A 23,274-nucleotide genomic window follows, 5' to 3' on the forward strand; every position below is an offset into this window, starting at 1 on the left:
GTACTGTGCCTGAACTTTCAGGATCTAATGTTTTTTTGTTTGTTTTTTTTTTTTATCCCCCCCCATGCTGTGAATCTTTGGCTGTCCCACAGAATTGCCTGCGGAAGAGGGTAATCTTTTGTCATGTTTTTTTAACGCCTTCTTTTATGCATTTCACACCATGGTCTTTATTATCATGTATTGACTTGGTTTTGTCCTCAGGAAAATCACTGTGGGAGTTGGTGATGGAGCAATTTGAGGATCTTTTAGTGAGGATTCTTCTCTTGGCAGCTTGCATATCTTTTGTAAGTACCTCAATACAGTATTAATATGGAAAAAAAAGTGTTTATTTAGTTTTCCATATCATAATTTTCCACAGTTATATCTGTATTAGGTTAAAGGTTAGTTCACCCCAAAATGAAAATTGTCATTAATTACTCGCCCTCGTGGCGTTCCAAACCCGAAAGACCTCTGTTCATCTTCGGAACACAAATTAAGATATTTTTGATGCATTCTGACAGCTCTCTGACCCTTCCATAGACAGCAAGGGTCCTTACATGATAAACGTCCAGAAACATAGCAAGGAGATCGGTAAAATATACATGTGACATCAGGGGTTCAACCGTAATATTACAAAGCAACGAGAATACTTTTTGTGCGCAAAAAAAAAAAAAATGTATTTAACAATTCGTCTCCTCTGCATCACCCTAGAGCCATTTGAGGTCTTAAGGGTTTGGAACGACATGAAGGTGAGTAATTAATGACAGAATTTTCATTTTTAGGTGAACTATCCCTTTAAATAAGGGTAGATTAGATTGGATTCAACTTTGTCATTGTGCAGAGTACAAGTATATTACAGTTAGCATCTAACCAGAAGAGCAATTTAGCTGAACTTATTATTAATATTAAGTAACATTTTTCTGGGGGGAAATATAGCTTGTTAGTTAGTTTGTTCTCCGCCAGTGGAAAAAAATAAGCTAAAGCATCAAATTTTGGCTGTCACCAAGCAACACAAAAACAAAAAAAAAGTCTGGAAGAGCATGTTAGTGGAGTGGAGCAACAGAGAATTCCCCTTCCCGCTCATAGTGTTCTGTAATTACTCAGCTCCAGTTCCACTCAGGGTTTTCCACTCGGTCTTAGAGCGGTGCTTGGTCAACCAAATATAAAGAGTGAAACTTAAGTAATATAGTGTATAAATAATGGTGATGTGCAAATCAGCAAGCATTATAAGCTGTTTTGTTGTAGCTGTTTTGCAATACACAGAGTCACATATACACATTACATTATGGTTTTGTAGAACAGCAGTTTTGTTCAGATTTTATGATTTCTATTTGGTTCAATAAAAAGTTTTGTGGTAAATGTTAATCTTTGCTTGAGATGAGAATACGTACCATGCTGAAAGGTATCTGAGTGTTTTTTTATAAATGCTCTGCGTGATATTTTGATCATGTTACAAAATGCTGTCGTTAGGCTGCAAGGTGATGATGTACGGTGGTTCACTCAGTGGTTCATTTATGTTGTCTGGAGTCTTTAACACTCGTCTGTTCTGGATAATGTTTCACCGCTGGAATGGGAAGCATGGTGCAAGTCCAAGAGGGCTTAGAGTGCTCTCACTGAGAACGTGGTGTAAAGTACTCTGCCCCGGAGGTTAGGTTACTGTGTTAAACTGACTGTCATCCACTTCCTGTGTTTGGACCTGTGGGTTGGCAGAAAAATCAGTGTTTGTTGCATCAACATTGAAGATTATTGTTATTATAGCATGCTTGTTTATATGACAAATATATGAGGGGGGGAGGGTTGTGGATTGGAACGGCATTTCTTAAATCCATTTGCTTTTGTTACTGGCTGCTTGTTTCTCATCTTCGCATCTGGCATCCAGTATTGTGACATTGCACAAGTGTTACTGGCAACAGGAAAGTTGTTCTCCCAGAATCGGTCCTGTGTATTGTTGGAGATCTCTCTTAGGCCCCATTTACACCTGGCTATACACGGATCTGAACAGGTCCAAACATGTTATACTTCACTAACCTCTCATAGAGATGCATTAACTTGCTGTTACACTCACCTTTGATATTCCCACAAGGCAAGGGTGTTATTCAATCAGTACACCACATCTCATCAAGACTAAGCACAGCAACTGGAATTAACAACCACAGCTGTTTTCACAAGAACCTTATATAAATGAAGTCAGTCAATGCTTTTGAGTGGAATCTCAATTAATGGACTGAATTTTGGAAAAGCCATTGTGCTTTGCATTCAGAGGTCATAATTATTTTTTTTTTATTATTGTTGTTATTATTATTATTTTTTTTTATACCAGAAATGACATAATTTACATATTTTGCTATGAGTTTGGTAATGTTGGTATTAAAAGTATCACATCTGTTGTATGACTTAGTTGTTCTAAAAGACAAAACATATTGCCACAACTCAAAATACACACACAAGCATATATATATATATATATATATATGGTGTAGTAGTGTTGTTTGCTAAGACAAGCATCACAATTATTGCTCATACTTAAGTATGACATTCTTTTTTTGTTACATTCTCAAACTGATCAGTGAGACCTCTTGTGTGGCCCAGGTATGTTTAAGCCCATAGAGTCTAGATTGATGAAAGCTGGTCTGTCTTAATTGGATTACATGAAGTGTTTCAGTGTTCACTGGGCCTTGTCTGGACAGTGTCAGCATGCCTGTAAATTCACATGGCTGGCTTGTTAAGTGCTTTGTCTCAGTTATGCTGCCTAGAAGTGGCATACATTAAATATAGTAATGCTTGTGAAGTTGCTGACATCAGTCTGTTTTTTGACACCAGGCATAAAGCCACAAGTCCTGCCAAGTCTCACAATATATAGAGGGACATGCTTGAAGTACAAAAAAAGTGAAAACATGACACACTAAAAGGTTTATATGGTGTCTTCCCTGGAAGACTCCTCTGTGTTTTCATTCATTTGTTAATGTGTGGGTATTTGGCAAGCTTCCTCAGTGGAATGAATGAAAAATATAAATGAAATCCTTATTTAAAAAGTGCTTATTTTTGTTATGTTCTTTTATAGGTACTGGCCTGGTTTGAAGAGGGAGAGGAGACCATTACAGCGTTTGTGGAGCCTTTTGTAAAATTTCAAAATCCAATACCAAATTACATTTTAGGTGTCTGGCAGGTAAGTTTGGACCACTTTTTCTTGAACTTTGCCTTATTTTATACTTTTTCTGAACAGCATGAAGACTGGAAATACAATTATTTTGCTAAGGTTACTTGTTTGCACAGGTTGAAGGAGTGTTTCAGTGTTGATATTTAAATGTTGTGCTTATTGTTTCACTTAAAATATTTTGAGTTTGCTAAGGACAGATTGGACAAGTAATGTCACATATAATCACTAAATCTATAATTGACGTGCTCGCCAGATGTTTATGAACAATCTTTGAGTACTTTGTTGTGTGAGTAATTATCATTGTCTACCATTCAGGTTTGGTCAGTAAGTTTTCTTTCTTTTGTTAGGTGTTAAAAATGATCAAAAGTGACAGTAAAGGCATTTATAATGTCACAAAAGATTTCTGTTTCAAATAAATACAATTATTTTGAATTTTCTATTCATCAGTATGAAAAAAAATCACTTTCCGTTTTCAGTACTGACAATCGTTTCTTGAGCACCATATATTCAGCTTTGTCATCATAAAAATTTATTTAATTTTAAAATACATTAAAATGGTAAACTGGTGTTTTAAATTATATATTTTTTTCACGATATTACTATTTTTACTGTATTTTTGATCAAATAAATCCAGCCTCGGTGAAAGTATAATTGGTTAGTATTTGTTATTATAGTCTATATAATGGGATTTAAAGTTTACCATCCTCCAGGACGGCTGTTTCTGACAGCTGTTTTCCACAGGTAGAGCTCACTTGTTCCCGGGCTATCAAGTTTGTTTTAGATGCTTTAATAATGTGAATGTAGATTTTCTTGAACAGTGTAGTTAAGCCTTTTATGAAAATGAAAACATGTGGCCATTTTTTCCCTGCCCTTTTCTAAAGATAGTTCTGCTGTCCCAGTGGAATCCAGCGTAGAGCCAAGACCCTATTTTCTCCAGCACCTCTCAGCACATGTCCCAGATTTCTCTCTATCATTTTATTTTAGTCACCATTCATTACCCAGACTGCCCCGAGAATCCTCAGCCTTCTGCTTTTTCAAATGGTCTCCTCAAAGGGCACAGCAGCAACACAGTGCTGAATGCCTTGGGCTGGAGTTTTACAAATAATATTAGTATATATAAATTGAGAGATTTTTTTTTGGAGCCTAATAGTCCGTGTCTGGTAGCTGTTTCCTGAGGTGGTCTTCATGCAGTTTTTCCTCACAGGTGGCCTACAAGTGTTCGTCTTATAGTTCTTTGGTGGGTTGCTTCTCTAATGGCAGGTGTGATGTGAGAGGCAAGAGGACTTATTATCCTCTGGTCTATATGGCCACTTTTTCAATCAGAGAGGAGAGCAGCATTGCTAGCCCAGGGCAAACTTCAGTCCATGCACCTGCTCTGGTAGATTTACAGACCCATTAAACATCTGCAGAAAAGGCATTCTTCTTTAGTAGTTTGTTTCCTTGCCACATTGATTTAGAGTACTTGATGTATGAATGAAATTCATTTCATGAATTATTTCACTGAATTTAATGACTTTTGGCGATTGTTTTAACCTAAATTTAAATATTTGGTAGAGCACATTCTGTTGGATAGACCCCATGCCTGAAACCAGTGTGTTTAAGGCAGTGCGCTCTGCTTCTTCATTGATGTATGAATCAAAAGTGTTCCTACAGAGTTAGATTGGCCTTCCTCCTTTCAGTTCTGCTCAGATTAACTGTGAAATGAGTATCGCGAGGTCTCATGAGCCAGATCGTGTGACTCCATCTGCCTTTCCGCACTCAGCTTTATTTCTCATCATTAACATGGTGCACAGGAGTCATATATGAATATTATTATTGATGCACATCACTGTGGTTAGAATGATTTTTAGTGTGATGTACATTAACTCGGCAGTTAATAATGACAGTATTTTTGTAATAAAAAAACTTGCTTACTAGTCATCTATTGAGAAGCGATGCTGAGATTTTTTTTTTTTGTGGTAAGTGTATTTATAGCTTCTTGCCTTTATTTGTCAGGGTTTGAAACTGGTTTTTCACTGTTAGGCACGCCAGTTTTGTTTGTTTGACATAAGACTTTGTGTTCCCATCATGCAAGAGAAACCACAGGAAGTTCACTGCCAAATGCTCTGCCAACCAGGCTACCACTATTAATAATTGTGTCCCTGGGGATTAATCGTGTTGAATGCATGAAAGGTCACGTTAAATGCAACGTTTTACTTAAGAATAAGCACTAGAGGTCAGCGTCAATGGAAGTTTTCTTTCAGTCGTATGTGCTGGTGCCTCAGTCATCCAAGACTCAAATTCTTATAGTGTGGTGAGCCCTGGATTGTTTTACCATTTCTAGAATGCCACTGAATTGAGCTTTGCGGATTTGTATTTTGAACAGCTGTTCTACTATATGAAATAGTTTGGCAAATTTAGTTTTAACTATTATTAATAATAATGTAGTCTTGTGGAAGAAAGTGTGCAGATTTATAGCCTAGGCTATAATAAATGTATAGCCTATTTATGTCCAGAAATCCTTTTTTAATTTTTTTTTTTTTTTTATTGTTTTTGACGAGGGTTTGACGAGAAGTTCTCAAGCTTTCTTATGCCTGCTAGGATGTCCCAGAAATATGAAAATGTCTAATTTCTATTCATGTTCTGCTTGCAGGAGAGAAATGCCGAAAATGCCATTGAGGCCCTAAAGGAGTATGAGCCTGAGATGGGCAAGGTCTATCGCCAGGACAGGAAGACTGTACAGAGGATCAAAGCCAGGGACATCGTACCCGGGGACATTGTGGAAGTTGCCGGTAAGAATTTCAAGTGACTATTCTCAATGTAAAATTCAGCCAGGTGAACAGTGAATTCTTAGCAGCGGGAACTAATCAGCAACAGGTGTAAAGCAGCCAGTGTTATCATCCATATGGTACGACTGCTGTGTGAACAGGTTGGTTTCCCAGTGGTTTAGGCTTACAGAGTCACTCTCTCTGAACCTTTGTGTGTGATCACACGGTTGCCTCAGGAGAGGTAGTGTTTCATGGGTTTTGTAGTAAAGACTTAAAAAAAAAAAACACACATACTGAATTAACTAATTACCTTGTCAAGTTCATTTTCATCTAATTGCCACAAATTCATTTTCTCTGAAAATAATGGATGGCATCACTTTGTATTGCTTGAGAAAGCAAGAGATCATGTTGTGTTTGTGTGTTTCTTTTGCTTTTTTCTTTGTGGTATTTTGAGTTTCACAGTTTTCTGTATTACCAACGAATTTCTTACTAAAATAGGAAGTTGAGGTGGTACATATTAGACTTAGAAAAGTCTCTTATTCTCACCAAGCCTGCATTTATTTGATCAAAATTTTCAGCATAATTACTCCAGTCTTCAGTGTCACATGATCCTTTAGAAATCATTCTAATATGCTGATTTGCTGCTTAGGAAACATTTCTTGTTAATAATGTTAAACCATGATGCATATTTCAGGATTCTTTGAATGGAAAGTTTAAAAGAACAGGTTTTGTAACATGGTTCTCAATTCCAGTCTTCGCACAGCACCGCTTTGCATAATTTGCATGTCTCTCTTATATAACACATCTAATTCAAATCACCATCTCGTGAGAAGAGAGCTCCATGTATGAACGGTGTTCCGATTGTCATGGTCCTTACACAGTGTTCATTGCTCCCTACTCCCTGAGCACGGGAATTGAGAACCACTGGTCTATACTATTAAATTGAAAAAAAAAAAAAAAAAAAAATCGTATTTGAAAACACTCAAAAAACATTTGCAACCATTGTCTGTTTGGAAAAATAAATCTAGTATGAGATTATTTGCCACTTTCTGTAGTCAAAACAAATGTAGGAGGGATTTATAATTTAGGGGGAGGGGACAATCTCATTTTAGAGGGTTTAGTTTGTATAATACAAGATGAGTCATCAGTATTTTTTAAAATGTTTCCTGGAAGAGAACGACTGTAAAAGTAATGTACTTGGTAATTTGTTTAACTTTAGAGTTCCCACATCAGTTCATCTGAATAGGGATTATCAGGAGTGCCCCTTGCTCTATATTGCGTCACGTACCGCCACGTCTCTTTGCTCACTGGAACAGATCACTACTACTAGGCGCCGTGCTTCCTTATTGCTTTACTCAGTGTTTTACACATTGGTGGCTGTTAAGACTCTTTCAGCTAGTGTGCAATTAGCAGTACACCGTGATTAATCAAAACACTTGCCCAAAACACGTGATTGCCCTTTACCGATTTTCATTTTTGCACTGTTTGCATAAACTTGATGAGGAGTGTACTCAAAAGCTTCAGGTGGAGTTAAATAACTGCTTAGTCATGATAAGGTGAAACAGGCAGTGCTGAGAGGTGAGCTACATGATACAGCAGAGCCCCCATCAGCAGGATGGGGATTGGAGGTCCCGATGTTCTTGCGTCACTGACTAATACCCTCCGGTAATGCAACCAGTTGAGTGTACCTGTTACATAACCTGTGAGGGGTGCCTAAACGGATGGGTCATGAAAAATTAAACACTCCACAATACTTCTGTGTGGGTGGTAGAGTTGCTAAGGATACATCTAAGTGTTTTTTTTTTTTTTTTTGGTAATGCTTTTGCAGAAGCTGGAACAGGGCTCCAGACCAAAAAGAAAAAAATAATAATAAGTTATAATAAGTTAAAAATAAGTTAACTGTTTGATCTGTATAAGTATGTATCAAAGTAGTGGTTCCTGGTTGATTTTGAATTGGACAACTAAGAAATGGCAAGAGTTGTGAATGGAGTAAAAGCTCTGAATGATTCATACATTTTTAACAGGCTTATTAAAAAGAATAAGTTCATGAGTCGTATTTTCATGAATCGGACACCATGGCTCGTGCTGAGTTCATAGTTGCATGCAGAAAGCATACTCTAACATGACTGTATTTGAAGAATCTTTGTGTGCTGCCACATATGGGTTTCTTGAATGTTGCCAATGTTGACTAGATTTTAAGTTATTATTTTTTTTTATCGCATTTGCAACAAAAAAGCAGTTATTTGCAATCAGTTTAGTAGCAGTCTGGAGCCAAATTTGCCAAATAAAATAAACGTACAGAGCTTAAATCTAAGGCACTTTGAGAAGGGGGGAAATTCTTTTCCTGTGTTACTGGGGGTTTAGATACTGTTGTCCTGCGTCACTCTACAGCACAGTTTTGTGTGCTGCTGCAGTCAGAGATGGAGAGAGAGAGAGAGAAAACAGCATTCCTTTTTTGCCTGGTGAAGGAGAAAGGGAGGTCATAGAAGGGTCTGATTGTCTAAAACTCCTATATGGGAGGGATAAAGCTGGGTAAATGGATTTGGGTTAACCATTCGTGCATGGAGGCAAATGGTATAGCGGATAGACGGTGATGAAGGGAGTAAAGGAAACAAAGAGGGAGGTGACTGCAGGGGGAAAGGTAGTCTCGTGAGTGGAATGTTAAGTGTCTGTGTAGAGGCAGTAGCTGTGCAGCCTCGCCGTCGAGCCACACCAGAGCTCACAGCTGATTTTGCATAAATCTGCAGCATCCGCGTGCATCATCCAGCCTTTGCTCAGATGTCGCTGAACTGTCCTTCAGCAGATGGTGCAGTGATGTTTGAAAAGCGGTGATCCCCTGTTCCCTCGTGAGGTCTGCGTGACGTATCTTTAATCAAAGCTGGGGGGTTTGGAATGTGATGCAAACGAATGACGCAGGGAAATTAAAATATTTAGATCTAACAAAGTAATAAATTTTCAAATGTATTAAAATAAAAATGGTCTTTGATCAAATTTGTCATACTGACCAAAGTTTTAAATAGTAGTGTAACTGTATATAAACGCACTGACTGAGTTGCTACATGCTGAGTTGACACTCATACTTAAGATTATGTATATAAACCTACGCCTAACTTTTTAAGTATTAAACATCAACATGTAACTCTTCTCACATTGTTTGTGCTAGAGACATAAGTTATACCTTAAATCCTCCAGCAATCTGAGAACATCTAACTCCTAGCATAGCAGCACAAAAGCCCCACCCCATCGCTCCGTTACCCTGCTGAAATCTGCGTCATCTTGCTAAATAGGTGAAAATGTAGCAGTAGATTGCTTGTATATTTATATCCTACCTCGGCTCTTAATAAGGTGAGTCATAAACTCTAGTCCATGTAGCTGCTTTTGTTTCACTTCACTCTTATGGAAGAATAATCTTGCAGGCCTTTGCTGGAGATGGCAGCCTCTCACATCTCCATGTCATTATCAGCGTCTTTTGTACATCTGCAGGCTGATAGCATGTAAAATGATGCCATCATGCTGCCTCAAATTCCAAACATCTGATCTGTTGGGAGGCATATCCTGTCATCTGCAGACCAGCGGCAATAATTGACAATTTAGTACTGCGTATCTCCTCTTTCAAAATGCAGTGAAAGCTCTTTGTTTCAGAGCTTTGCTGCTAATGCTGAACTGAATGGATTTTGAAAGTTTTAAAGTAGGGATGCACCGATGTATTGGCGGCCGATATTTACCCGTCAAAATAGGAGTCCCGCCTTAGTAAAGGAGATCTCATACATATTTAAACTTACAAAAAATATTAAAATGTATACAAAAACAAATTAGAAGATTAATCATAATAAAGTCTGTTACAATAAAGAATAATTGTGTATTTAATTTATACAGTGACGTGTTATTTTACATTTGTTTACTTTATTTCTGCACTGATTATTTAATATGTATCTTTGTTTTGTATTCATGTAGGCCTGGTGAATGTTAAATGGATCCAATCCATGTTCATCAGAAATTATTTGATGATGCAGCAATAGAACTGCTAGTATAATTTAATGCAGGTGTTTTTGAACTTTTTGCTCTATTTTGATGCCAAAATTTCAAATAAGAGAGGAAGTGACAAATATCGGTATCAGAATCCACCAATAAGTGTTTGTTAAAATTGGTATCTGCCCCCAAAAAATCCTATTGGTGCATCCCTATTTTAAAGTCGCATCCATTATGCCTTTTTAGCAGTTCTGGTATTTAGAAGAACGTGTCTTCATAGGGAGTTCCAGAAATTTGTGGTTTCAGGAAACTGAATCAAGTTATGAATAGGAATGCTAATGGATTCCTGTTAGCTTTCTTCATTACACTGCAAAACACTTCTTAATGAGTTTTAATTAGTTATTTTTGACTTGATTCCCAATGAAAATATTTCAAAAAATTGTTAAAATAAGGTAATTATTAAATAATGTATATAAATTACTTGAAATGTTGCATAACATATTAAAACTTGTTTTCATAAATTTTATCTTAAATCAGAGTTGCCTAGTTTTTATAATTCATATTTATATTTGACCAATGATTTTTGTGAGGTTTTTTTTTTTTGGTTTTGTTTTGTTTTGGAAACTAGACAGTTTATGATTACAACTTTATGGCGATTATCCAATTAACATTGAGTGTAATCCCTAAAATATGTAGTTTAGTTATAGCAGTGGCATATTTCTTTCTTTTTTTTTTTTTTTTTTTTTTTTTTTTTTTTTTTTTTTGGGCTACTTTAATTGGACATTGGGCTAGTTTTGGGCTACTTTTGATTGGGCAATGGGCTGGCTTTGTTTGTTACACAGATCTGGCTGCCCTGTCTTGAATATACATGTATTTTTTTTATGGTACTGGCAGATTTTCTTTTTGTTTTTAACTTAAACAAGTTGACAAAATCTGACAGTGTGGTAAGAGAGAATACATGTGTGAAAGCTACAATCTATGAAACAATCCTCCTTATGTAATGCTCCTTAAAAATGTATCTTATTTCAATCATTTTCGGTATTTAAATGAGGAAATAAAGATATTTTTGGAGTGTAAACGCCTCCTTGCATAACCATTCTAGACTTGTAAACTTTTGACATTAGAGGCATGGTGCTGAAACAGGTCACATGGGTTTGTATCTGGACTGATCTTATTCCCTCATTCTTGCCAATAATTACCCATCTTTCCTTTAAAATCAGCATGAAATCAAATTTACTCTATCGATTATCTTATTGATCTTATTATGAATGATTCATCCATGCATGTTTAATTATTATAAAGTGTTTTTTTGAGCTCACTTAGTATCAGTATGGAAGAAAGTATCTGTCACTACTTCTGTTCTGTTACATCTCACATTTGGTCTTCTGTCTCAAAACAGAAAATTAAACAAACTTGAAACATTAAAAACTAAAAGCGCTCCATGTCGGAGCTAAATTGTTTGAAATCTAATATATTTTATTATTAATGCACATTCAAATTTGATGATCTCAACCACTGAATCAGTCACATGACTTTTTATTTTTGATTCAGTCACTCTTCTCTTAATTGCGGCCTCACCTTGAGGGACATCAGTGTAGACATTAGCTAAGGGGACTTATCACAGGAGGATTCTGGGGGTGGGGACAAGTGTAGACAAGTCCCTGTTGACCCAAAGGAATATGGTACAGCACAATTTGCTGATGCAAGCCACTTGAGCAATTGACCTTAAAAAGGGGTAATAGAAAGTGTTAGAAATATTAGCCGACTGCCTTTGACACTTGCTAACCGCTGCAGTGTGAATGCACTGAGAAAAGTGACAAGCAGCCAAAGTAAAAAAAAAAGCCTTTGTGGTATTAAATGCATTGTATGACTTCCTGTCCACAAATGAACGTTGTCTTCCGCCCAGTGACACTTTTTCCTCCCAGTCTTCCAGCTTCTAAATTTACTGTGCCTCTCTGCTAATGAACCAAGATTGTTTCCTTTGCTATGGTTATGGCTCTGACTCAGGACTCCGGAATCGTCCTTAGAAGTACTAAATCAAGGTTGCTCTGCAATCGCTCAGGTGGGGTGTTTCATTGTGCATTAAACTCTGCATCCTAACTGCAGGCCTGTAGCCTAAACGACCACCCTGTCCCAGTAGAGAGCAAGTGAGAGCGTGAATGAAGGACGGAGACAGGATGTGCAGTTAAGAGTCGACCAGATTTGACGAGATAAATAATCAGCGAGCCAGATGGCCAGTCTCATTTTTTCTTGTGTTTAAAGGGGAGGTGTTCTGCTCTTTGTCCTCTCTTGCTGTCATCCGCAGGCATTGATTCAGTCCCATTGGTGGCAGCAGTGGGACCAGGCTTTTGGAGGACAAGTTGTCTGTTTGACAGGGAGCATATCCGGCCCTATGTGTTTACGTGCTCGAGTCATCGCTGCACTTGCGGCCTCTAACTGTCAGTTCCCTCAAGAAGAGCTCCCAGGGGAGCTCCAGCAAATTGAGACTGCTTGGGAGGGAGTGTTCTTTGTGCAAACCAGCCAAAGGCCATCAGGGACAATACGAGGAACTGTTGATGCTCCCTTTGAAGTTTGCTTACTAACATGATTGTTAGTGGTCAAGATGTCCCTTATGTTTTCTCAAAAAAATATGTGCAAATGTCAACTAGGGTTAAAGTTAATTTTGTTTTTAGTTGTGTTTGCTAAGAGAACTATTGCTTTTTTTTATTATTTGGTTTGTGTTCTGTTTTGGTTTGGTTTAGTTTTTTTTGTTTTTTTGTTTTGTATTGTGTGCTTTTTTTATTGCATAGAAATGTGCTAAAAAATATTGCTAGCTACCTTCTACACTTTTAAGTCACTTAAGTAAACTTAAGTTTACTTTAAAGTCATCTATTGTAATTTAATTGCCAGTATTTCACAGTGCATAGGGTCTTTCTGTTCTTATGTCTTGATTATCCAAAGATGAAGATCTTTGGCACAAAATTTTGTAGTTAAAACCACAAGTGGAGTTAAAACCACATGGTTTACCCATGAATAACTCTGTTGGAATTGAGTGTTTGACAGTTTGTTTCCAACCTTTCATTAGCAGCAAATATGATACAGCCACTTGCTCTCAGTTAGCTTTTTAACTTCGTTGTTTTGATTCAGTGATAGTGACCTTGATTTTTTTTTGTGTGTGTGTGTGTTTTGGGTTGGTACTTGTCTCTCTGAGCTCCATTACGTGAAATCATCTAGAGATCTATAATAAAACTCTAAGCTTTATAGTATAGCGGGTCTTTGACAATGTTTTTGAGCATTCTTTTAATTAAAATGCCTGAGGCTTGTGAATTTTTTTTTTTTTTTTTATCTTTCTAACTCTTTGCCATTAACTAGTGTTATTAAAATAACATTAAACGGTCCAAAAATGATTCTTCTACGATCTATTCTTATAAGACTTTCTCTCCTTGTCTACCTAAAGTAGGTTACCTTGTTACATGACCTTTTTCTAACTTGAGGTATATATCGGGATTATGTTCCACATTCTTTGGTTTAGTTTAGGGGCATTTTAAATGTGTATTTTTATAATGGGATCATAGAAACTTTATTTTTGAAATCCAGAGCTCTCTTAGAGCTGCACTGAGTGCACTTCACTGTCTAAGTGTGTGGTTAATAAATCTAATAAAGCATGTTCAGTGGCAATACATGTAATAAATTGCACAAAATGTGCTGTATATGTCAAATATATATAGTTTGTAAGTATCTTTAAGTCCTCTACATAATTCTATGGACTAATAGTTTCATCTCAAACTAAATCTGTTTACGTTGTGTGTTAGCTTGACTGTGCACCATAGTGCATATCAAAATAGCTTTTCCATTTTTGGACTTGTTAGTTGTTGGTCTGATACCACCCGTCATGCCACCCGTCACTGGCATGTTTGTGAAAACTTAGTCCAGAAAAGGCAAAGCTTCCAGGCCCATATCCTCTGGTTATTTAACGTTCTTTTCACCTAGAACATCCTGTGAAAAGATGCTTTGTCATTGCCTCCCCTTTAATAAACTCGATTTACATGTCAAGCAGCGACTTCAAACAGACGCCATCTCAAATTACTAATAAACGTCAAGTATTTTAGCCAGCTCAAGTATCAGTCACCTTACTCATTAAGAGATTTGTTTGGAAACGATTAAGGTATTTACATTTGCTCTTTTCCTAGTAGCAATTACTAAACCCCCCTCTGTTTGTGGAAAGAGTGAAGCAGAGTCTATTTTTGTCCAAGTAAAACATGAATGTTTCAAAGCTTTTGATGCTGTTCATTAACCTCTTCAGTGTAGGTCCTGTCCAGAAAAATAGCCGAATAAAAATTTCTCGCTGGTGATCTGCAGATTCACAACAAGATCTCTAGATGCTGAGATTGTCCTACTATGTGACTTAAAAAGGCCTGGATGAGATGAAGCATTGCCATAATTCCTGTGATATTTTGTTTTGTAAAGCTTGCTTAAGAACTTAGCAAGTGCGCCTTAAAAGACTTTGAAAGTGTAGTGGCACCTTTGCTTTGTAGTGGCAACTTTACCTTTCTTCTGAAATGTTTTGGCTCTTTTATTGCAATTTGATATGCTCTTATAAATATGCTCTTATAAAATATATGGAATGTCATGACAGTGTTATTTTGGTTGGCCTTGTTCACTTCAAGCACTGGATTTATCTCTATCTAACAGCATGTTTTTGTTTCCCTTTAGTGGGTGACAAAGTTCCTGCTGACATTCGCTTGACTTCAATCAAGTCAACGACCCTGAGGGTGGACCAGTCCATTCTAACAGGTGAGAACAGTGGCTTTACTAATTCAAGTGGACTTTTTAAATGTCACACAGGTGAAATTACTATGGACACTGCAGTGTTTTATCAGCAACAGGATGTGAGGTCACAATTTAGGGATTCTGTTTTTAATATATAACGGACTCCATAGCCCCTTTCACACTGCACGTTGGAACCGGAAAATTGCCGGAACATTGCCGGGTCGCCTTCTGTGTGAACGCAAACACGTCCCGGGATTGATTCCGGGATTGATCCCGGGTCGGGGACCTAGTAACATTGCCGGGTTCAGTCCTGGAATGAGTGCTGTGTGAACAAAAGCCAGAACTAATGCCGTGTCGTAGTGATGACGCACATTATCGCGTGACTCTTTTAGCGTGTTTTGAAGGCAGATCAACGTTCGCGACGAAACAAATATGTGCAAACTGTAACGAAGCAGAGATCAGTTAGTTCCTCACCTTCCACGCTGAAGCTGAGATCGGTCGCCAGCTTAAGTGAAAGTTAACGTGCCTAGCATTTAAGACTCGTACATTACACGTCACACCCTGATATCAGGTGTCTTCACGGGACCTTTGCGGGTTGTGTGTGAACGCACGCACATATTCCGGGTAATCACCGGCAGTGTGAAAGGGGCAAAATCTAGCGACCTGGGAACAATTGCCAGGACACATTACCCTTGTATTTTCCGGAATCGCAGTGTGAAAAGGGCTCATGTAGCGCAAAATAAATTACATTTTTTCAGCCTTCAAAATGCTCTTTATTGTTCAGCGAAGATGACAGAAATTTTGTCATTTTTGTATATGTATAATTCTACAGTATCCTTTTATCTAATCACAAAACTGGTTAAATCAAATTTCTATTATTGCGATAAATTCAGCAGTGCAGGCATCCCGTTGAACAGCGGTGCAGGAAACATTGCCACAGTACGCTACCTTATAAAGTCAGTAGTTGATATGAGGTGGAAAAATATAGGCTATTATTATTATTTTTTTCTGAGAAGATTCAGTGCTTATTTTAAAGGGAGATCAGCTGTTCTCAGTTTCTGCAGTCTTCAGTTAGGGGGAAAGACTGAAAGGAAGTGCTCTTGTAGGAGGCAGGTCTAGCCTCATTGCCTTAATTGGTAATGGTCTGTTCGACTTCCACATCTTTTAGCTTCTCCATCCATGTCTGTTTTTTGTTGGGATTCTTTGCCATCCTGACCAGTACTGAACCGTTTAAGCAATTAAGCAAATGCCCATCAAGGACTTAAATTTGGCCACCTGCCTGGTGAAGTACTAACCTGATCCTCATGTATTACTCTAAGCTTAAAGGGCAGACAAGTAGTACTAGAGTTTTGATTTCACCAACTTGTCATCTGTATCTTCACAGGAGAATCTGTGTCAGTAATCAAGCATACAGACCCTGTCCCTGACCCTCGAGCTGTGAACCAGGACAAGAAGAACATGCTCTTCTCTGTAAGTCAGACCTCTGATGACTGCTGTCAGCTTATTATTAGTTGTGATCATATTTAGAGTTAGATTTTTGTTTTCTCCTCCAAACTTCAGGTATGGTACCATTCAAAACTCTCTAATCCTCACCAAGGCAGTATTTATTTGATTATATATACTAAATGTAAATACAAAGTAAACAAGCTGTGAAATATCCAATATTGGTTGATTCCAATTTAAAAAACTATTATATTGTGCATCTTTATTTGCATGGTTTAGGTTTCTTGAAAACTTTTAGAAGAAATTAGATTGCTTATTGAATATGATCATAATTTATAGCTTTAAAACTCACCTTTGACTTCATGTTTACAGGGTACCAACATTGCTGCAGGCAAAGCAGTGGGTGTAGTGGTCGCAACAGGCGTGAACACAGAGATCGGCAAAATCCGTGATGAGATGGCAGCCACAGAGCAGGAGCGCACGCCGCTGCAGCAGAAACTGGACGAGTTCGGCCAGCAGCTGTCTAAGGTCATCTCACTCATCTGCATCGCTGTATGGATCATCAACATCGGACACTTCAACGATCCCGTTCACGGTGGCTCGTGGGTCCGTGGGGCTGTGTACTACTTCAAGATCGCTGTCGCATTGGCTGTGGCCGCCATCCCCGAAGGCCTGCCCGCCGTCATCACCACCTGCCTGGCTCTGGGTACCCGTCGCATGGCTAAGAAGAACGCCATCGTACGCTCTCTGCCCTCAGTGGAGACCCTTGGGTGCACCTCTGTCATCTGCTCGGACAAGACCGGCACCCTGACCACCAACCAGATGTCTGTTTGCAGGGTGAGAATGCTGGGAATATTGTAGCCAATGAAAGTGAACTTTGATGAGCAGCTTCAGGGCTCATCAAAGAGGAAATGATAACTTACAACCCCTGGCTGTTATAAATTCTGTTTAGCCAAGGGTTGAAATTATGGGCAACAGTCTGTTATTGTTTAGAAATTTGCAGGCTGGGGTTCAGCCAAGAACCGAGAGCAATATTACTGCAGACAATTGGCTGAAAATACTCATGAATAAAAAAGAAACATTCATGGTTTAGCACTAGTACATGTCTTACATTGGCTTCAAACAAAAGTCGTGGGAAAACTGTTCAACTGCAGCTTTGATATTGGCATGATTGATTTTGCTTTATCTTTGCGTTCCTCGTGACCTTGTGTTGGACCATCCCAGGTTGCCTCTGGTTTTCCTTTCATGTTGTTTTCCTGTTTGACAGGATTCATTTCAAAGGACAACGTGGTTTATTTCTCTCTTTCTCACCCTCATGCTGTCCTCTAATACTTTTCTCTTCTCAACTTTTGTCATCCCCCTCATCTGTTCTTCTCTCTTGCTTCCTTTCCTCCTTTACTGTGAGAGCTGATTAGTATGCGGTAGTCAGTTACTTGCGGTAGTGTTGCATAACTGACCTTGTGTGTGTGAGATCTGTCTGTGATCCACAGCAGCGCCTTCGCTGTGGGCTGTACTGTACACTCAGGCGAGCCAAATGTGTGGGGCTGCTGATTTCAATCCATTTTCTGCCTGTATAAAGGTTGACGTTAGTACCGGGCTTGTTTTTATTCTTAATAGAGATGATTTCAAATAATATTATGCTTGATTTATTCTGTGAAATGCTCAGGATGTGGCTAAACCAAGATCGTTTTTCCCCTAAATGTCCCGTTTGCCTACTGTATATGGGAAGGGTGTGTCTAAAATTAGCAGCGTTTCAACAGAAGGAATGTAATCTTGTTAACCCTAAACCTAAGAATTAAACTTGTACTCGTATTAAACATGCAAGTTGTCCTGCACCATTTCCGCTCCAGACACACACATACTTCTCCAGCATCTTACCAGGTGCCATTACCTTTCTTTCTAAGAGATCCATTACCTTTCTAAGAGATCATATGTACTGGTCGACTGAATTTTGATATTAATGCTGAGAGCAAGGTGGCTGATATGTACAACATACATTTAATTTTAAAGATGATAACATGCTGCAATGAAATTTATATTTATTTACATCAAATTTACTAAAAAAAAAAAAAAAAAAAAAAAGAATTGGAAACGAGTCGATATAAAAAATACATTTGAAAAATTAACCATGTAAAATAAACATTCATTTTTACTTTAGATGGAAATGGTATTTTCACAAAGAAATAAATTGTTTAAAAAACATATAAAAAGAAAAAGAAAGTAAAAAAGAAAGTAAACACAGTACGCAACCGTGCACAATGCATTACGATAAATGCATTTAGTACTGTCAGAATAAAAGTCCCAGAGCTGTCAGAATTAAAGTTCTAGTTCAGCCAAGCAGAAAGATTTTGGCTATTGCCAATAATAATAATAAGAAGAAGAATAACACAAATTAATAATGCAAAATACTGGCCAATATATCGGCCTTTGTAGATTGTAAAATGTGGTTGAAAGCCATAGAAATGTTTGATTTGTTAGCAAACTGTTCTTTTGAGTCGGTTCTTCTCAGTGAATCGTTAAAACCTGTTCTGGTTTCAAAATGGTTTGAATGATTAATAAGTGACTTGTTCTTTTCTAGTGAAATTATATTTCCTCAAATTATTGCATAGGTCATGTAAATATCAAAGAAATTTACTTTTTTTTTTTTAAGTGCATGGAAACCACACTAAAAACCACATGGCAAAGCCACATTTGCCATGGTAATCACTCTCAACATTTAAGCATCATGTCAGCATGTTTTGCCACCCAAGTACCTCTAGTAGCTTTTTCTTTAGAAAGTGTTAACTAGTTGGTTTCATTTTTGCATCACGTTTTTTCCGTTTCTCACAACAGCTTATATCAGATATGTGTCATGTTAGTTAATTTGCTAATCATGCCTTGCTCTCCGCAGTGCCCAGCGCCTTTAGAGATTAATGCCTGTCTCGCTCTCTCTCCCCCACACACGCATCTGTCTCCATTTTTCCAACTGTTGTCCACTGGGTTTTAGCACTACAGCAGTAACGCTGTTCCACTTTATCATCCCACTCGCTCTCATCTCTTTTATTCTCTTCTCTTTCTTGACAAATCCGGGGGCTCTGATTGTCTTCTGTGCTTTAAATATCCTTAATGCTCATTTGCTTATGTTTCAGGAGGGGTTTTAAAGCCCCTTTGAACTCATGTTAAGTGAGTGTCATAAAGTGTTTACATCCTTGTATATCCAGGTCAGATGGAGTAGGGATGTTTTTATGAAATGCTGTCAAACATCAGAACTGTTCTGTAGCGGATTGTTCTGCCACCTGCTGGTAGACATTGTTTGATTAATTTTTTGTTGTTGTTGCAGATGTTCATTGTTGATCAGGCAAATGGAAACAGTTGCTCTCTCAAAGAGTTCACCATTACTGGCTCCACATATGCCCCTGATGGACAAGTGTGAGTTTGCTGGCCCACGTGCACACTGATATCTCAAACTGCATGACACACCTCTGTTGATCATCCTCTTTTTTTTTTTTTTTTTTTTTTTTTTTTCTGTTCTTTTTTTCTCACTCCAGGTTTAATGAGGGTAAACCAGTACAATGCTCCCAGTATGATGCTCTGGTTGAAATGGCCACCATCTGTGCTCTGTGCAATGACTCGTCTCTGGATTACAATGAGGTTTGTAATTAAAATGTTCTGGTAAATACAGTGTCCTGGTTTTGCTGAAATACACAATATAGCTATTATGTAAAACACCTGTTAACACTTAGAAAGCAGAGACTAGTGTCTAGAACTATATGTTCTAGCGGATGGATGTGACTTAATGAAGTTGCTTAAAAATAACATTTTAATGCATTTGTTTTTAGAATTTACTATATTGGCCAATATTGTAAATTACATTTTCTGTCAACCAGTGGTCACTATTAATTTATTAATGCTGTTAGCAAATCTCAAAATGTCTATTTTCATGCAGTGCATTGTATTCTTGTGATCACTTGATTGATTTCGTTTTTTGAAATTTGTATTGTTCATATACATTTTTAAAATATTTTTATAGATTCTTTTTGAATTAATAATAGAATTAAATGTTTGGTTTTAATGGAATTAATCATATTAATAGCAGTATATAGTGCTTGCATGTTTTGAAACGTTTCTAATAAGCTTCTTTCTATGTCAGGCCAAAGGTGTTTACGAGAAGGTGGGTGAAGCCACAGAGACTGCCCTCACATGCCTGGTGGAGAAAATGAATGTGTTTGACACACAACTGAAGGGCCTTTCCAAAGTTGAGAGGGCGAACGCTTGCAACTCGGTAAGTCAGACATTTCCAACCGCAGAATTTGAGTTGGTTGCAACCCTAATGGTTTATGCGGTTGTGGAAGCCCACATTTCTTTCCAAAATGGTTTCTGGTGTTTGATGTAATGACAGCTCTCATATCCGATTCATTTTTTGGATCTCAGGTCATCAAGCAACTGATGAAGAAGGAATTCACTCTGGAGTTCTCCCGAGACAGGAAGTCCATGTCAGTCTATTGCACTCCCAACAAAGCACACTCCTCCATTGGCAAGATGTTTGTTAAGGTAGCATCACACTTCTCAGGAAGACTTTAGCACTCTGGTGTTTCATTTATCTGTTCCACACTGTACTGCTTTATATTTGAAATATGATGTGGTACAAATAAAGTGCCTGCAGCTTCCTTAAACTCATTATTTCTGGGTGCAGGGTGCTCCAGAGGGAGTGTTGGACAGATGCACACACATTCGTGTAGGTGGGAATAAGGTTTCACTGACAGCAGCCATGAAAGAGAAGATCATGTCTGTGATCCGTGAGTATGGCACAGGACGTGACACACTGCGCTGTCTGGCTCTGGCCACCCGCGACAACCCATTGAGTAAAGAGAGTATGGTACTGGAGGACTCAAACAGATTCATTGAGTATGAGGTGAGTAGGGCATTTCTGCTATAGCAAAGCTTATTTATAAGTAATTCATTATAAATATTTCTTTATTAATAATCGGTTTTTCCTTTAGACGGACCTGACCTTCGTGGGATGTGTGGGCATGCTGGATCCACCCAGAGCTGAGGTGGCAGCTTCCATCAAACTTTGTCGTCAAGCAGGCATCAAAGTCATCATGATCACCGGTGACAACAAGGGCACGGCCGTCGCCATCTGCAGACGCATTGGAATCTTTGGAGACGATGACGATGTGTCAAGTATGGCCTACACTGGCCGAGAGTTTGACGATCTGTCTGCTGCCACCCAGCGTGAGGCAGTGCTCACTGCCCGTTGCTTTGCCCGTGTCGAGCCGTCTCACAAATCCAAGATTGTGGAGTATCTGCAGTCCTACGATGAGATCACTGCCATGGTAAACTTGAATCCAGTGAAATCATAACAAGTACTCCTTCAGTGATTTTATATGTAGCCTACTTCCTTATATAAATTAAAATGTAATTTATTCCTTTGATGCAAAGCTGAATTTTCAGCAGCCATTACTCCAGTCTTCAATGTCACATGATCCTTCAAAAATCATTCTAAAATGCTGCTTTAGTGCCCAAGAAACATTCTTATCAATGTTGAAAACAGTTGTGCTGCTAACAGTCATATTTTTTCCGACTTCTTTAATCAATAGAAAGTTCAAAAGGATATTGGACTTATATGAAATAATAAAAGGGTATATGAAATAATAAAAATCTTCTAAAATTATAATTATTTTTAAAATTAATTTATAACTTGACATTATAAATGTCTTTACCGTGACTTGATCAATTTAATGTGTCCTTGCTATAAAAATTAATAAACGAAATAAAAAAATTCAGAGTACTTGGCCACATGTCATGTAACTTTCACTTTCATGTCACTTTCACTATATTTATATAAAAATATAATCTTACATTAAATGACTACTACAAGATGGAAGGATTTCTTCTAGAGTGTTTGTTAGAATCATTCTCTGCCAACCTGTGTTCATTCCCGCAGACAGGAGATGGTGTGAATGATGCACCTGCTCTGAAAAAGTCTGAAATTGGCATAGCTATGGGGTCAGGCACAGCCGTGGCTAAGTCTGCCTCTGAGATGGTCCTTGCTGATGATAACTTTTCCACCATTGTGGCCGCTGTGGAAGAGGGTCGAGCCATTTACAACAACATGAAACAATTCATCCGCTACCTCATTTCCTCAAATGTCGGCGAGGTGGTCTGGTAAGGATCTTAACATTTTGCTAACATTTCAGAAATGCATTCTGTATTTTCATTGGCATGTCAACACTAAACTCTTGACTCATTTAAAATTGGTCTTTAAATCCATTTTACTTACGTAATCTGATATATTTACACTATTGTTAAAAATCATAAGGTAAGATTTTTATAAATGTTTTTGAAAGGAGTATCTAATGCACCCCAAGGCTGCAGTTATTTTATTTAAAATACTGTACAAACTGTAATGTTGTGAAATATTAAAACATTTAATGACCGTTTCTATATTAATATATGTTTAAATGTACATACAATATATGAAGCATTCTAATATGCAGATTTGGCGCTCAATAAATATTTTTAATAGACAGAATAGAAACATTTGAATAAAGTTCAAAAGGACAGCATTGAATGAATTTTTTTTTTTTTTTTTTTTTTTTACATTATAAATTTAAAGTGCCCTTGCTGAATAAAATTAATTTCTTAAAAAAAAAAATCTCACTGATCCTAAACCTATGAATGGTAGTGTTTTGTTTTTTTTTTTTTTTTTTTTTTTTTGTGTTAAACAGGGTTTTCAATGAGAAGACCCTGGTTGTTACATACCAGAGTGGTTATTATATAAAATGTTTGTGTTAGATTATATTCTTTGTTAAATTGTTTAATCAAGGTTTATGATTCATCCTATGCACCAGAATGGCTCGATTTAGTCTCCATCCTAAAAGTGATACTATATAAATGACAAGACTCTGATCGCTGCCAAGGTCTTTTTGACATTCTTCCAGATGTTATCTAATCGCATAACTCACGATGTGTGTTCTCTCTGGCAGTATTTTCTTGACGGCGGCTCTGGGCTTCCCCGAGGCTCTGATTCCAGTTCAACTACTGTGGGTGAATCTGGTGACCGATGGTCTGCCTGCGACTGCGCTGGGCTTTAACCCACCCGACCTGGACATCATGAGCAAACCCCCTCGCAATGCCAGAGAACCCCTCATCTCTGGGTGGCTCTTCTTCAGATACCTGATCATTGGCTGTGAGTGCACCACCTTTGTTTATTAATTTTTTTTATTTCATTTTTTAAATTAACTTTTT

At 37.8% G+C, this 23,274-nt stretch overlaps 1 protein-coding gene across 1 annotated transcript in view; it reads left to right on the forward strand.

Annotated features, from left to right (window-relative positions):
• LOC109045506 (sarcoplasmic/endoplasmic reticulum calcium ATPase 2-like) overlaps window positions 1-23,274 on the forward strand; it is a 28,679-nt gene that overhangs the window by 990 nt on the left and 4,415 nt on the right. The window contains exons 2-16 of the mRNA XM_042778851.1: window positions 93-110; window positions 202-284; window positions 3,041-3,145; window positions 5,769-5,907; window positions 14,545-14,625; window positions 15,986-16,071; window positions 16,417-16,881; window positions 19,364-19,452; window positions 19,572-19,674; window positions 20,174-20,305; window positions 20,455-20,574; window positions 20,717-20,935; window positions 21,024-21,359; window positions 21,971-22,191; window positions 23,013-23,215. Coding sequence (XP_042634785.1) covers window positions 93-110; window positions 202-284; window positions 3,041-3,145; window positions 5,769-5,907; window positions 14,545-14,625; window positions 15,986-16,071; window positions 16,417-16,881; window positions 19,364-19,452; window positions 19,572-19,674; window positions 20,174-20,305; window positions 20,455-20,574; window positions 20,717-20,935; window positions 21,024-21,359; window positions 21,971-22,191; window positions 23,013-23,215 — 2,400 coding nt within the window. The remainder of the gene's footprint in view (window positions 1-92; window positions 111-201; window positions 285-3,040; window positions 3,146-5,768; window positions 5,908-14,544; window positions 14,626-15,985; window positions 16,072-16,416; window positions 16,882-19,363; window positions 19,453-19,571; window positions 19,675-20,173; window positions 20,306-20,454; window positions 20,575-20,716; window positions 20,936-21,023; window positions 21,360-21,970; window positions 22,192-23,012; window positions 23,216-23,274) is intronic.

This window comes from Cyprinus carpio, chromosome A21, assembly GCF_018340385.1.
Source record: "Cyprinus carpio isolate SPL01 chromosome A21, ASM1834038v1, whole genome shotgun sequence".
NCBI lineage: Eukaryota > Metazoa > Chordata > Actinopteri > Cypriniformes > Cyprinidae > Cyprinus > Cyprinus carpio.